This window comes from Pleurodeles waltl, chromosome 1_2 (assembly GCF_031143425.1).
Source record: "Pleurodeles waltl isolate 20211129_DDA chromosome 1_2, aPleWal1.hap1.20221129, whole genome shotgun sequence".
Classification (NCBI taxonomy): Eukaryota; Metazoa; Chordata; class Amphibia; order Caudata; family Salamandridae; genus Pleurodeles; species Pleurodeles waltl.
The window spans coordinates 172,149,345-172,164,948 of record NC_090437.1 but is presented as its reverse complement, the minus strand read 5'-3'; the positions used below and the strand labels follow the sequence as shown (position 1 = coordinate 172,164,948).

The 15,604-nt window shown below is 46.6% G+C and overlaps 1 protein-coding gene across 5 annotated transcripts in view; it reads right to left on the bottom strand.

Moving 5' to 3' along the window:
- Window positions 1-289: 289 nt before the first annotated feature.
- Window positions 290-15,604, bottom strand: part of LOC138299162 (zinc finger protein 614-like) — a 143,072-nt gene continuing 127,757 nt past the window's right edge. For 4 of the 5 annotated variants that reach the window (XM_069237245.1, XM_069237262.1, XM_069237271.1 and 1 more), the window contains one exon: window positions 290-1,302. In XM_069237245.1, the coding sequence (XP_069093346.1) occupies window positions 575-1,302 (728 nt within the window). In that variant the 3' untranslated portion in view covers window positions 290-574. The remainder of the gene's footprint in view (window positions 1,303-15,604) is intronic. The other variant, XM_069237234.1, reaches the window with a different exon arrangement.

Below are 15,604 nucleotides of genomic sequence, written 5' to 3'. Positions count from 1 at the left end.
GATGGCAGTCGATTGGGAAAAGTGCAATATCTAGAACAGGTGGGGTGGCCCGGCAACGATGTGGACCGCACATCTGGACTCATATCATAAGTGCCTCGGCTTTTGCCTTTTCCTTTTAACCAAAGCAAGGGTGGCGAAATGAGGACAAAAAAAAAAAAAAAAGAATCTTGATTCTTACAAAGTATATTCAGCAACTAACCAAAGCCCTTTTTAAGTCCAAATGCACATAGTACACAAAACATATCTCCTTACATAAAAACAACCCCACAAATGATCCATCAATGTCAGCTCTTCTCACTACTTACAATCTGCCAATTTATTGGATATTTTTTCACAAATTAGCATGTTTTTGTGGTACTAATGCGTAGTGTCAATAGCCACCGCAGCACAACAGAACATCATGGCAGGCAGCAGCTTCACCACATTGCCACAAGTAGGTTATATTGTATTCTTTAGGGAAGATGACATATATCACAGGAGATGTTATTATTATGTATTGCATTATTAGTAACATCAGAGTTATTCTTAAACATCTGTCTCCCCTGTCACAAGTTCTAGTCTAATAGCTTTGATTTTAGTAAAACCCTCCAGACATGTCACTCTGGCATGTTCCCTTTTCAATATGTGTTCTTTTGTGTACACTGAGAATATATTTCCGGCTGAAACTTTTCTGGCAGTCTGTACATGTGTATGGTTTTTCTCCTGTGTGTATTCTTTGATGCCGATTAAGATCACCTTTCAGGCTGAAGCTTTTATGACAATCAGTACATGCATATGGTTTTTCACCTGTGTGTGTTCTCGAGTGCCTATTAAGGTCACACTTTAGACTGAAACGTTTGTCACAACCTGGACATGTGTATGGTCTCTCTTGTAGACCCACTTCTGTATGGAGTCTCTTAGGTCTTGTAAACTGTCCATTGTGACTGAAACCCTTATCATAGTTGACATACGTGTATAGTTCCTCGTTTCGCTGTGCATTTAACAGGCATGTAGTAATCTCGGTATTAGACAGCTTACTTTCACAGTTATCATCTTTATACAATATCCCCTTTTTGATGGGAGCCTGTTGCAAATTGAGATGAGGTGGATTACTTAAACTACTTTCGCTCCAAGTTGTTTGATTATCTTCCAGTCCTTGATTATACTGTGCCCAAAGCTGGCTTCTAAAATTTGTTATCACGTCCGGGCTCTGTAGCACTTTTCCATCTGATTGTCTTGATGAAGAACTGCAAGTCTGAGTCACTTCAATAGATTTGAGTGAATCTATATTTTGACTTTGTCCTTTCAGGTTTCCATCACCTGCTGGGTTAAAATAAAAGATTAGTCAGTTACTTTCTATAGAAACATGTCCACGTATATAGTACTGCATTCCAAAAGAAGCATTTTAAATAGAGTTTGGTAGAAACATTTCAGGTGCACATGACATATATAAAGACACAGGTGTCTGGCATTATCCTGGCTTTATCTGGAATGGGAACTAGAGGAAGAGGGGTCAAAAGAAAGCAAAGTTGTGTGTTGGTCTAGTATGAGTACTACATTATTTATTTTCAAGTTAAGGATCTCAAAATAAAATTACTCAGTTTCCTTTGTTGATATTTTCATTCTGGAAACGAGTAGACAATGGTGTGTCAATGAGAAGGACAGGGCCTATTTGAAATGAACAATTTTGAAGTACTGGCTGATATAGTTTTCTAATGGTGTTATACTTTTTCAGAAAATATGCAAAAAATATTCCTAATACCGGTCAATGTGTCTACCCACATTTTACTGCAAGCCAATGATATGTACTCTTTTTTTCAAGAGTTAAATGTGGATTTTGGTTCTTCCAAGTGAACAGAACAAGAGTGACAAATTTACCACGCACAACGTTGCATAAAGCTTCTTTTTTCACATCGGTGATAAGTCAGTGCATACATGAAGACTGTATTTTTGCCATGCCTTCACTTACAGGTTTTGTGTGTGCACTTGATTACCTTGTCGGATCATGTCGAAGAAGAGGGCGGACATACTTGTGCCCTTTCCCTGCATCTGAGTTGCTGTAACTTTGCTATGCCCAATTGACCCAGTTGCCTGCTGATTCAAAGGAGCCCCCTGTAACGTCCTTGTGGACACCACTTTCCTGCTTTCTTGCTATTTCGGTAGTTCATATTGCTGTGCTTTGCGTGCTTCTCTGGGAGCCAGGGCATCCAAGTGTCAGCAAAGAAGCAGCAAGGTGGAGTCATTCCTGCACATATGACACAGTTTTGGCCTGGAGCAAAGCGGCTCATGGGCAATATGGTGGATCCTGTGCAGGCTTGTAGGGGACGAAGGCAGCATTTGGTGCTGCTTGTGGCCTCCCTGTACGGCATGTGAATCACCTGATGCCAGACTTCCATGGGTGGTGTGGAAAACACAAGGCTGTCAATAAAAAAGCTGTTGATCTTCTCACATTTAGTACAATCACTAGCTTAGACAATAAAAGCACAATTTTTATTAAGCTGCCAAAGAGGTTTTCCAGTGGTGAAGTTACTGAAATGCTTCTACTTCAGTATCAGACCTTTTGAAATTTAGCTCTCATGCTACAAAAAAGTTATTGAAATTCTTCTAGTTGAGTACTGGACCTTTTGAATTTTAGCCCTTCCTCTACAAAAAAGCAAGCCAAAGTTTTAGGGAAAGCAACTATGAACCTTTGTAGTTTTAAACTATAAAGGAAGGGCCTTCATTATAAAAGCAAATTTCCAGTAAGAGCAGTCCGGTCTATTAAAGTGGGGTAGGCACTAATGGAAGGTAGAGCAAAGTGGTTAGTTTCTCTAAAAGATATTAGATCAACCAGTGGATCTGCTGGTGTGTATGTTGACTCTCCAACTAATACTTTAGCAGGGCTGATGTGTCATCTCCATTACTTGCCCCCATTCATAATTTTGTGATAAAACCCTTTTAATTTCCGGACCTTCCTTCAGTTGAGCTTCCTGCAGTTGGAGACAATTCAGATATTATTTCTTGTTCATTAGACCATATGGGATCTGAAGCAGCAATGGAAGACCAACTTCTCTCTAGCTATAGGAAAGGACTCAAGGTTTTCTTCTTCACCTTGTCAAAGAAGCACTCCTTGGAGAGGACTTGCAATCAGTGGCTGCTGGTGAAATTCCAAAATGGTGTGGCAGAATCACATGCCTGAAACTGAACAGAGCAAAGCCAAGTCTACCAAGGCCGGTCCCAGGGGGAGGTGTTAGGGGCATAGGGTGCTTGGAATCTGGTACATTTAATGACACAATTTACCTAACACACTGACTCTGAGGCTACATTTTCAAAAGGCAATTCTTAAGGGGTACTTAATAAATAAACACTTATAGAGGTTTATTTCTCTAGTTAGGCAACACCCATTTGAGCAACTGCTAAAGCATATATTACTTTAGCAGATTTGTGTAATGCATTTAGGAGCACATCTTGATTTTGGATGAAGCATAATTAACATCATAAATATGTAAAGGAAAATCAAGTTTAGGAATGTTTTTACAGTGGGCCCACATGAATGAAAAATCAATAGCATGATAAGTGTGCATAAACATACATACATGGAAGTGCAGACTCACAGCAAGGTCACATGGAAGGCCACATACGCACATATCACACAGTGGAGGCTATGAAACCATATGCAACTAGTATACCAATTGGTTTAAGAAAAGGAAGCTATGATACATTCTGGGTCATGCAGTGCCATGGTGTTGCGAAGGGAAAAAAATCACTTAAGTATATGCTGCAACAATGCTATAGTCAGTAATGTTAACAGTTTCACAAGTGGTAGGACTTGCCAAGAGCCAACTTCATACTGCACCTGCAATCTCAGTGCAATACCGAAATATCTCAACACAGACTGGTCACTACAAAAATGTGTCACAATTTAGTTTGAAACACAAGCATTTAGACCTACACCTACCGCAGCATCATCTTGCCTTCTACACTTAGCACACTAGCGGGCAGTGCTCAATGGGTAGCCACATCATATGGACTCCGTGGGCAAAAATCATGTCAATCCAGTGCCAGCTTGGAAGGGTCTCTGCCGTGAAAGTTTTCAATTATTTGAAATAAGTATTACCTTTGTCCTAAAACGTGCTGCATATAATTCAGAGAGTGATCTTGCAATTGTAAAAATTATGTTTTTTCTCCCTCCCATATTTCCTTCACTCCACTACAAGGCTATGGGCAACTGCAGTCTCATAAATTCAGACAAAGGGCCTGATTTAGATCCAGGCGGTGGGGAATACTCCATCACAAACATGCTGGATATCATGTCTGCCTTATTACCATCCTCATAGGACATAATGGGATTGTAATACGGCAGACGGGATATCCGTCACGTCTACAACGGAGTATTCCCCTAGGCCAGGATCTAAATCAGGCCCAAACTCCCCTGCTTTTTGCATTCTCAAAGATCACCGAACATTCTTTATGTCCACATTTAGAGTACCTCAACATCCATCTCTGCAATCTGCATACATGTGATCCTGAACTCCTCTTCCGTCAACTGGAGCCCAAGCTTTGAACCAGTGTCAAGTTGCATGCATAAATGAAAAGTGAAGCTGAATGCAACCTGACATCAGAAAACAACATGTTTCATGATTACAGACGTCTGGTTACAAATTCCTTGATCCTACCCTTTCCCGCCTCCTCGCAAAGTGGAGAGGAGTCAGTGAAGCATTCTGATCTCACCCCACTTCGTGATGCCACTGGAAAGGGTGTGGAAAACTGCTTTTGCTTGATAGGTTGCTTTGTACAGCCTGGCTTGAAAGTAAAACGCCCTAGTCTGTTTTCTACTGTGCCGCTTGAAGGAGGAGGAGACAAGGACATGATGGTTTGAGACATCCCTCCCACATTTGACACTCAGTCTTACCTACGAGCAGATTGTATTGCAAATTGTTTTAGAAATTATTCAAGGTAATTTTCGGCTGCAAGCTTGAACGCAATCCCAAAATCAGCCTCTTCAATATTAGATATCTTATTATTGATGCAAGACTCTATTCAAAGAATGCTTGAAGCTTAGTAGATATATATATATTTTTTTAAACATTTTTTTATTGGCTTTTTCAATAAAGATATGTTCAACGTACATCTCCTATATACATTTGAGGTGATACTTATCCCACTGAGTGAAAAAGTTATAGTTCTAACATGATCTCATTGAGTCCCGCGCCCATAGCCTAAGATTGCAATCATCAATCATTGTCATGTGATGGCCCCTGGTCTTGCCACCAGTCGCTACCAACACACTAACTGCGTTTCTCAGACAGCCATCCATCTATTTAGGAGCAGCTAGGGCATATGCTAAATTCAAGGCACCTCTACCAGTGGACGTTTTTTCGCTCACACACGTGTTGTGCATAACTTCACTAATTGAATCAGTCATCATGCCCTACTCCAACTTATTACCTACAAACTAAGTCTCAGGGGTGAGCTATGGCAGCATCAAAAACTGAAGGTGATGTGTATGCCCACACCCCTCCCTCGCTCCTGCGGATTAGGGGAGGAACCAAAGGCACAGGGCATGGGGGTGAGGGGAGAGGAAGAAGCGAGAAGCCCCATGGAACACCCACAGGCAAAACTATGCACCACTCTAGATCCAAGAGTAGTCACTCCTCACCTACACTCTCCGCCGATTCCACGTCTCCGCCTTCTGCCACAGACTGAACCGTGTCTCCATCCTCACCACGTGGGCTCTCAGACGGTGCCTATACATCAGACGGATTTTCCCACTCTTCAAATAATTCCATACACAGGTCTGCTATAGAGCACCTAGGCACCCATTGTCTCTTCTGTCCGTAATGACCTCTCCTCAGCTTGGGCTCACAGCGTTACATCCCCAGTCCATGTTTCGATAAGCACCCCCAACGTCTTCCCAGGCCATGGCTATTCTTTCCTTTGCAAGGACCAAGCCCAAATCTGGAAACCTATTCCCACACTTTTTTGGGCGCAGGCATGGGGAAGGCCTCCAAGAGGCAGCCTTATTTGGTGTTCTCTAGCGTGCAGTTCAGGGTTTTACTAAGTCTTGTTAGGACGGCTCCCCAGTAACCCCATAGCTGGGTGCATCCCAATATCATGTGGCTGAAATCCACATCTTGGGTTGCGCATAGACGTCATGACCTGGGCCCTCTACCACAAATTATCCCTATACTGCATGGAGTCATGTATGTCCTGTGTGTATAGTTATACTGGCTGTCTTATGGGACACCTTCTGGGGGTATGCCAACCACCTGCCCCAGTCGGCATCTGAGATGTTGCACCACAGTTCTGCCACCAATCGTTGTCCCAAAGCTGTCAGTGGCTTCCCGGCCATCATGTTTATAGCCCAATAGAACCACGTGATTAAGTGCAGTGCCACTCCCATCGTCAGCAGGTGCTGCAAAATCAGTGAAATGCAGGCACCTTATTGTCCTGGCCCCAGAGGTCATGGAACACGAATGTGAGTGCCTCATAGGTGAGAAAATGCCACACTGGCAGTGTCAGCTGCTCCATTAGGCCTCCAGTGGGATAAGAGCGTTCAGCTGGTAGCATTTGCTCATGGTTACGATCCCCATCTCAGTCCAGGCGCTCACCTGTCCTGACCTGAAATACATGGGTGGGTCTCGGTGAGGCCTCAGGGTGGACAGTGAGACCCAGTGCCGACCCTCATCCCAAATAAGCTCCCATAGGAGGGAATCAAGCTTCCGAAAACCACAACACCGGTACTGTCCCCTGTAAATTTGTGAAATAGTAAAGTAGCCTTGGAAGCATAACAATTTTGGACAACACGATCAGCGCCACTACAGGCAACTTCTGGGAGCGCCCAAAGGGGACGCAAGATTTCAGTGATCGAATTGCCTTGCCCAGTTTGCCCTCTTGAAGGGCAGTAGGATCATGGTATACATGAATGCCCAGATATTTAAAGATACAGGGAGCCCAAAGGATGTCCATCGGGCAGCCCACGGGTCGTTGGGCCTCGCACCTCATGGCAAAAATACATGTCTTGTTCCTGTTCACCCGCAGCACGATACCACTGCATATTCTTCAAGCAGACGCAGTGCAAAAGTGATATCTTCGCCCCAATTCCTCTGGTAGATCTGCAGGTCAACCACATAAAGGGAGATAATATGTTTCTTACCCAGTACTATAAGTCCCCTGCCCCTACGCTCTGTCCGAAAGTATTCAGCCAGTGGCTCCATGGCCAGAGCAAAGAGTAGTGGGGACAACGGGCAACCCTGCCTTGTACCTCAGTAGATGTCATAGCGATAAAAAATTATCTGACCCATTTTCACCCTATTTTTTTTTTTGCTGGATTTTTTTTACATTTCATTTTCATACAGAAAAATGCAAGTATACATCACATACGTCAATTACGGTATGGGAGTTAGAGTTACAACATCTAGGACATAGTATTTCTGTTTTCCTTTGACCCCCCCAGTCATTTTGGTTGGTAGTAAACCCAGCATTTATTGTCAGTTAGGATATACAATCAGGGCTTAAGTGATGGTACATTAGGATTATGATATATCACATGCCACCAACTTACGGGGTGGTTATCGGCGTGAAAGAGATAATGTATCAGTATATCTTTTTGGCAGGTGGCTGTCGCACACCGCACAGCAAAGGAGTTAAGATTCAGCATAACTTTTATATACAACAATACAACAGGAACCTTGGCTAGAGTCCGCCGCCCAGCCACCAGTCCCTCTTCCCTCCATACATTGCTGCATCTTCACCCAGTCACTCATAAGAAGCACACTGGTGCACCACCGCAGGACCCCACTCAGCCTGTTCTATCGAGCCCCAGCCCCCGGGGGAGAGGGCTAAGCATGTCACCCAGTGGGGGCACTGCCAATCCACCGTGCCTATCCAACCCAACCCCTGCGACCAGCACGGTCACCGCATGCACAGCATCTGTATCAGATCATTGTTCCTGTTCCCGGAGTTCCTGCAACATTTCATCCCAGCTAGAGACCAAGGAAAATTTACGCAGTCCCAAGTTGTCTTCCCTCTGCAGCGCCATCCTTCTATCGAAGGGGGTCTGCAGATTTCCATCTCCTGGTGATGAGTCGCTTAGCCGTCAAGAGGCCCAGATCTAGAAATCTCGTGTACGCCTTATGCTTTTTAGCTCTGAAGAAAAGGCCCAAGATACGTCTCCCACGTGATTAGCTGCAGGTGTGCCGTGCAAATTGATAGTTGCATCAACACTTCACACCAGTAAGTGCCTAATGAGGGACAAGACCACAGCGTGTGTAACAAGTCGGCCGTCACTAATGCGCAGTGAGGGCAAGCTGTAGCCATGTGCTGAAAGTATTGGTTAATCTCCGCTGATGTAAGGTAAGCTCTATGGAGGATATAGAATTAGATCAGACGAAATAGTGCATTGCGCAGAATATTAGTGTGGCTTTTCATGGCAGCTTCCCATTCTTTATGCATACAGGGCCTATCCAGGTTACCTTACCAACCAGCTCGTAGTGAGGCACAGGTGTGTTCATAGTGAATCTGTTAGCCATCGTACTAAATGGCCACCACGTCCCATAACATGCAAGTATTGTATCAAGAGGTGCATTGGTGGTTCAGTGGAAATGTCCCCCCCCAGTACCGAGACAGCGACACCATCAGGGAGTTATACAATAAGAATTGTCCTGGCGAGAGGCCTGCCTCCTTTGCTAGTGTATCAAATGGGGTTAGTACTTCCTCGGTGTATAGATCTCCCAGTGCATGCAATTCTGCAGCGTGCCAAGGCTCCAGCATCGCAGAAGTCGTACATCGCATTCTGCGCAGCATGCCCAGTAGGGCCAGAGCCAGTGAATAAGGAGTGACTGTGTGTGTGTGTGAGGCGCAGACTCCTACAATAACAATGGTGCGCCACATCCACCAGGAGCAAGTTTGGTGCTTTAGCTCACGCAGCCGGGTGGAACTGATGTAACACCTCCAATAGCGACCAGGGCTGTGTCACCACTGCTGTGTCTGATAGCTGGAGTCCAGAAAGCCACCTGGCCACCCACTGCAGATGGGACACCAGATAGTATTGCTCCATGCTAGGTACTGCCAGTCCACCCTTTTCCAGTGGGGAGTATAATTTTGTTAGTACCACCCTACAGCAGCTTTTGTTCCAAACAAATTCCCTAATTCTGGACTCCAGGTTCTCTAAAAAATTTAGCCGGAACATACAATGGTAGGTTGGAGAAATAAGAAAGCATACGGGGAGGACCACCATTTTCAGAAGTACTATTCACCCCATCACAGTGATCGGCAGTGTTTGCCAAAAGGTCATTTGGGCATGAATAGATGCTTTAGGTTTCCATTCCGCAGGTCATCTGAAATATGGTATACATTAATGCCCAAGTATCAAAACGTCCTGGGCTGCCAGGGGATGAGTACACCCGATAAAGCAAGACCAGGATCTTTCCGATTAGGGCTGAAAGGGAAAAGGCATGACTTCGTCCAGTTGATATGCAACCCTGACATTGTGGCAAATCACTGCAGTAATCTTCTATAACTTCCTCAGGAATATTGGAAATGCCGCTGAAATACAGGAGGAGATTGTCTGCTTACAGGGACACAGTATGCCTACCATCCCCTAACGGGATACTCCAGGCTTCCCCTAGTTGGTGGAGTTCTGCCGCCAGGGGCTCCATCACCAGCGAAAACAGCAGCGGGGAAAGAAGGCAACCCTACCGAGTCCCCCTGCCGACCTCAATCAGCTCCGAGATAGTTAAGCCAGGTATAATCCTGAACTGTGGATGCGTATACAGCAGCCTCACTAGTCTTAAAAAGCTTGGGCCAAAACCCAACCGGCGCAGCACAGCAAACTAGAAGGGCCATTACAGTCAATCGAAGGCCTTCTTCAAGTCCAGCTCCAGGCAGCCTGCGCAAGACCAGTCCTGCACAGAGTACTTCATGACTCGGAACAGGTGTCTGATATTCAGGGAAGTGCTACACCGGCACAAAGCCATTCTGGTCAGTGTGGATCAAGTGAGGTACCAGAGGCGACAACCGCATCTCTAACAGTTAGTTTATCCAGATTTTTATAATCTATGTTAAGCATCGCCAGAGGTCTGTATGATCCCAGCTCTGCTGGGTTTCTGACTAGCTTAGGGAGGGAAATCAACAGCACTTCCCACTGGGATACTGTCAGAGACGCCGCTGACAGGGCTACTTTAAATAGCCGCAGCAGGCAAGGTGCAATCATAGAGGAGTATGTCTTCTTAAACTCTGACGGAAGGCCGTCAGGACCCGTGGTTTTGCCAGTAGTCAATGCACGTATACTGTCCCTTATTTCCGCTAAGGTTAACAGCTCATCTAATTCCTCCCGCTGCTCTTCTGTGAGGCATGGCAGCGGAAGCATGGAAAAAAACTCCTCATTTTGTAAGCTCCGCCAGTGCCCTCGATTGGTACAGGGTTGCGTAGTAATGAGTCAGCTTATTGTGTATCTCACCCCGGGTGTGCAGTGTATTGCCCGTCACCGAACATAGCTCTAGAATAGAGGTGAACTCCTGCTCCTGGTGAATTAACCAGACCAATAACCTGCCCGATTTATCAGCCGCGGCATCTGTGCGTGGCGAATGTGCTGCATAATTGAGACAGCGCATCTTCTCAATCAGGGATAAGTGTTCTGCCCTCTTATCTTCTAGTATACGCATCCCCAGAGAGTCCTGGATGGTGCATTTTTCGTATTGCAACAGTGTTTTTTCCACTCTTGTTGAGTTGCGGTCAATGGACTTACAAATGTTCCATGGTGTGCCCAGGCTTTGTCCTCGTATGTAAACCTTGAATGCATCCCATTCAAAGAGTCCAGACGAGGCAGTGCCAGCATTATGATCAAAATACTCAGCAATGGCTGCGCCAAGTGACGACCTAAAGGGCACATCCTCTAGCATCGCCGGCCGCAGCCGCCAGGTGGGAACAGCAGAGACGGATGTGTCCCACAGCATTTGTAGGAGTTGGGGACTGTGGTTGTAGTGTGTGTGGCCAAGGTAATCCATCTTTAGCATCACAGAGCACAGGTTGTCTGAACACAGTATTCTATCAAGTCGCACATGTAGCTGGTGGAGGGCTGAGAAAAATGGATAGACTCTCGCCTTGGCATGCAGTGTTGCCATGAGTGCACCAACCTCCAGTGCTGAGGCCATTCTCGCAGTAAATGCGCTGCAGCCACCGCAGGCACGGTATGCAATGGTGAGAAGGACCGGTCAAGATCAGGGTCCAGGACACTATTAAAATCCCCTCCCACGAGCCATGGCAAGCCACTCCTGCGGGAGAGGACTCCAGACAGTCTGTGGCAAAAAGTGGCCTGGTCCGTGTTTGTTGCATTAACAGACTCCAGCAACAGCATGCGCCCTTCTAAGCATCCATGCACAAACACAAACCGACCCTCAGTGTCCGCCTCCCCCTCCTCCACCACAAATGGGCTGCCCGGTCTAATCCAAACAAGAGCCCCTCAGGCATATGCGGAGAAATGAGTCACAAATAGTTGTCCCGCCAGCACCCTTGCAGCCTAGTGCCCTCGACAGTGTGAGGTGATACTACTGCAGCAGCGCTATGTGGATCCCATGCCTTCTAAGGTATGAATAAACCTAGCTGGGGTTTTAGAGTACAACAGGTGCACCCACCTAATCCAACCCTCACCTAGTCCCATCTGGTTCTTGACTGCCTCCAGGAAGTCCCATCTCACAGTGACAAAGCCCTTCTCCAGGTTCACTGAAATGATCATGACCAGGGGACAGTCTGTCGAACTCCAGTTGTGTACAATGTTATACATCCCGCAAAGGTTCAAGGAGGTATTTTGAGCAGGGATAAACCCATTCTGGTCTGGGTGTCTCAGACCCTGCATGCATGACCCTAGTCTGGAGGAGAGTACCTTGCTCAGTATCTTAAAGTCGGTGTTGAACATAGGGAGGGATTGAAAGTCAGCGGTACCCGCCTTGGGTGTTTTAGTCTTTGGTGATGGCACAACCAGAGCCTCTCTGGTCGAGTCCAGGAGGTGTCCCAGCTCAAATGCTTCCCAACACATGATTTTGAGTTTAGGACCCAACACTGCCATACGTCCCGTAAAACTCCAGGGGGAGCCCGTCAGGACCAATTTGCCAGTGGCTATGGCTTTTACAGCAGCTTTCTTGTCCTGGGCCATGACTGGTCACACCAGTGCACACTGCCTCCCCCGCCAAGAGCCTCTGAAGCGCAATGTTAGGCCAGTACTATGCCAGGTACCTGCAGGTGGTCCATTCGTACCGACTCATAAAAGGTGACATAGTAGTCCCAGACCTCTGAGTTTATATCTTTGGGTGTTCAATGTAGGCCAGAACTATGCCAGGTACCTGCAGGTGGTCCATTCATACAGATCCATAAAAGGAGACATAGTAGTCCCAAAACTCAGAATTTATATCTTTGGATGATTGAAGTGTGCCCCTCTGGACATCATACGCATGATGGTCCTGATGCTACCTTTCGGTTGAATCAACTGGGCTAATAATAATCCTGGTTTCCCCTCTTCCTCATCAGCACAGCTATTTTATCACTGTAATTATGGCAGCGAAGATGCTCCATCACCGTGTTATACTGTTCCATGGCCTCAGGTGGTGTCAAGCCTGGTGGTATGTAGCGTATCACCACTATCTGACTGAGGCAGTGCCCCCGTACCACAATCTTAAAGGCCTCCCATTTTACTAGTCCATTCGAGGCAGTTCCAGCATTCTCTGTGAAGTATTGACCTATCCGCTCAAGCAGTGTGTCCCTAAACGCAGTGGTGGTTGGTGACTTTTGAAAGTTTTGGCAGTGTGATGCAGGAGTGAGCGGAGTATGCAAGTGTGACTACACGCTGGATGATGAAGGAGTTCTCTGCCAGAAAGACAGTCACAGCAGCCACATGGCCTGCATCAAGGGTGCCAATTACCTCTAGCTCACCCTACACAGAGATAGCAGCCACACAGTCAGCTACAAAACCTACACCAAGATAATGCCAACCATCCTGCCATAAACTACATCGAGAGACGGGGGGCCACAAAGTGCATGTGCCACACACACTGCAGCAAGACTGTTCCAGTCCCTGCTGCTACACATTGCACCAAAAGGCACTCAAAACAGTGCCTGCACCAGGGAAGGCTCCCTGGATGGAGGCAGCAGCTACTGCCAAAACTCTAGCTTACAAGACTTGTATATTAGTGCCAATCTTCTATGCCACGGACATGGGTCACTGATGCTGCACTGCCCTGTGGAAGAGAGTTACACACTAGGGTGCCAGCATCTTCTATTGCTCTGTAGAAAAAAAAGAACGTTTCTTGTCAGATTGCAAGTCATACCCTAACCTTTCACACAGTACCAGCCACTCCCAGCTGTAGGTGAATCCGTAGGTGAGTCAGTAACTTCTACCACTCCTTCTGCAGCAGGGGACACTGAGCCCAGTGGCAGTCACTCAGCACTCCTTTCACTCTGTCAAACACTCATGCAACACGACTACCTTCCCCGGGGGTTAGTCAGTTGCTGCAGTGAAAGATGTACTCCTAGTATCAATCACCCCTACACATCTTTCACACTGTGCCAGCCATGAGCCACTCCTGCCAGACCCTTGCAACAAAAGGCAGTCCGTTCAACTAACTGCACTCCATTCTTAATCTTAAAACACTCCAAAATAAATGCAGGTGGAGACTGGAAAAAGTGAAAACTACAGCTGACCAGGGACGCAGCTACCATGGGTGCAGCAGGTCACGGTGCAGTGGCACCGGGAACCACATTACCCGAAAACAGTTTTATTACCCCAACAGCAGTCAAAGAGGTCCTTTCCCTTGCTTGCCCCAAGGCCGTGGCGTCTTGGCTAGGCTTTTGCTGCCAGCCACAAGCGACTAAGGGAGAAAGCTTGCCCTGCAGAGCTATGTCCGCTCCAGAAGCAACCCATACGTGGCGGTTGTGCTCAATACCTGACAGTAATTACATCCCAGGTGCTGTAACTCTGGCTCAATTAAACTCTGTGGGAACCATTTCAACAGTTTGAGGCGTGTGCCACCCACAAACGAACCATGCCTCAGGGAAGCACCCACAGCCGAAAGCTTCATGAGTTCAATCATTAACTCAATCATAGCAGTGACAAAACCGACCACGAGGATGAATAAACTCTTGCATGTGACATATGCTGCCTGGAAAAAATGGGAAATCACAGTGTGGCTTTAAAATAAAGCTGCACAGTGATTAGCCGTATTCTATTGATCATGCCCCCAGGCACTCTGCAACAAAACAGCCATAGTTTCAACAATCTGATCAACCACAGCTTGAAGTTGCTCCGCACAACCCTCCATCTGGAGCAAAATTAACTAGCATGATAAATTCCAAGACATTTTCCATACCGATGAAGGTACTTACTTTACAATCTGCAAAACTTTGGCCCTCCTTAGTATTGCATGCTCTCTACGACCTTGACCCTCGTTGCTTGTTCAACAAAGGGCAAGATGGTTCACTCTTGGCAGTCATAAGTAGCAAGGGTGGTTCCGAGGACGGGGTCATGGGACCAACTAATTTAACCAATCAATGCGCTGCTTTCATGCTGTTTATGGTAGCAAAAAGCATGAAAGCAGCACAAGGACTGGTTGGAGCATGCCAACCCAGTGCTCCATATGAAGCTGGAGGCCTGTGTGTGCATTCCCGCTGGCTGTCTAACACAGTACAGTTTGAGGAAGCCTAAGGTGCACATGTCGGGCTGGCTGTTAATAGAAAACCATCCAATCTGACATGCGCACATCTACCTTTTGGCCATTCCTCGTCCCTGCTGTCAATCAGCTGGAGTGGCCGCCTCCACCCTCAAGGACACTCAGGCTGGATGGACACAGCAACACATTTTACTGACATAAAGAAAACGTTGTTGTACTTTGTGGCTCGCATCAGGGGAGCGACGCTCCAGGGAAATAATAAAGGACTGTACGCACTGTGTCGGGATCTTAGGTGCTGTAGTGTCAAGAAGAGTAGACTATGGTCTGAAAGTGTGCAACCCAAGTACTCAGTATGCGCCACAAAGCAGCACATTCCCCTGAAGCAGACAAAGTCCACTCTAGTGTGCACTTTATATATGCTAGACTAAAAGGAGTACTCTCTGAGTAGTGTGTGGAGTGCGCCACACGTCCTCCATGTCGCAGGGTGGTACCCAACCCCTTATGTTCTCTGCATTCCTGAGGCCTAACGCTCAAGGCAATGGATGGGTCGATCTGTCCAGGGTAGTGTCCAGCATGCAGTTAAAATCTCCCCCCAGTATCAGGGCCTCCACCGACAAGTGGCCCAGTTGTGTCGACCGGGAACTTAGGAAAGGGGTGTGGCCTTGGTTGGGGGCATACACGCTCACAAAACCACCCCCCTTCTACACAGTTGGCCCTCTACCAGAGCCCTACCCTCCTTACCAACTTTAACAGTCGTGGCCTCAAAGGGAACCTGTTAGACCTGACAGCCTTAGGGTGGTCACCTCTAACTTTTTGCCTACCTCTCTCCACTTTTTAGATACTGTCTTTGCTGGTTTTTAGACTCTGCACACGTTACCACTGCTAACCAGTGCTAAAGTGCATATGCTCTCTCCCTTTAAACATGGTAACATTGGATCATACCCAATTGGACTATTTAATTTACTTGTAAGTCCCTAGTAGAGTGCACT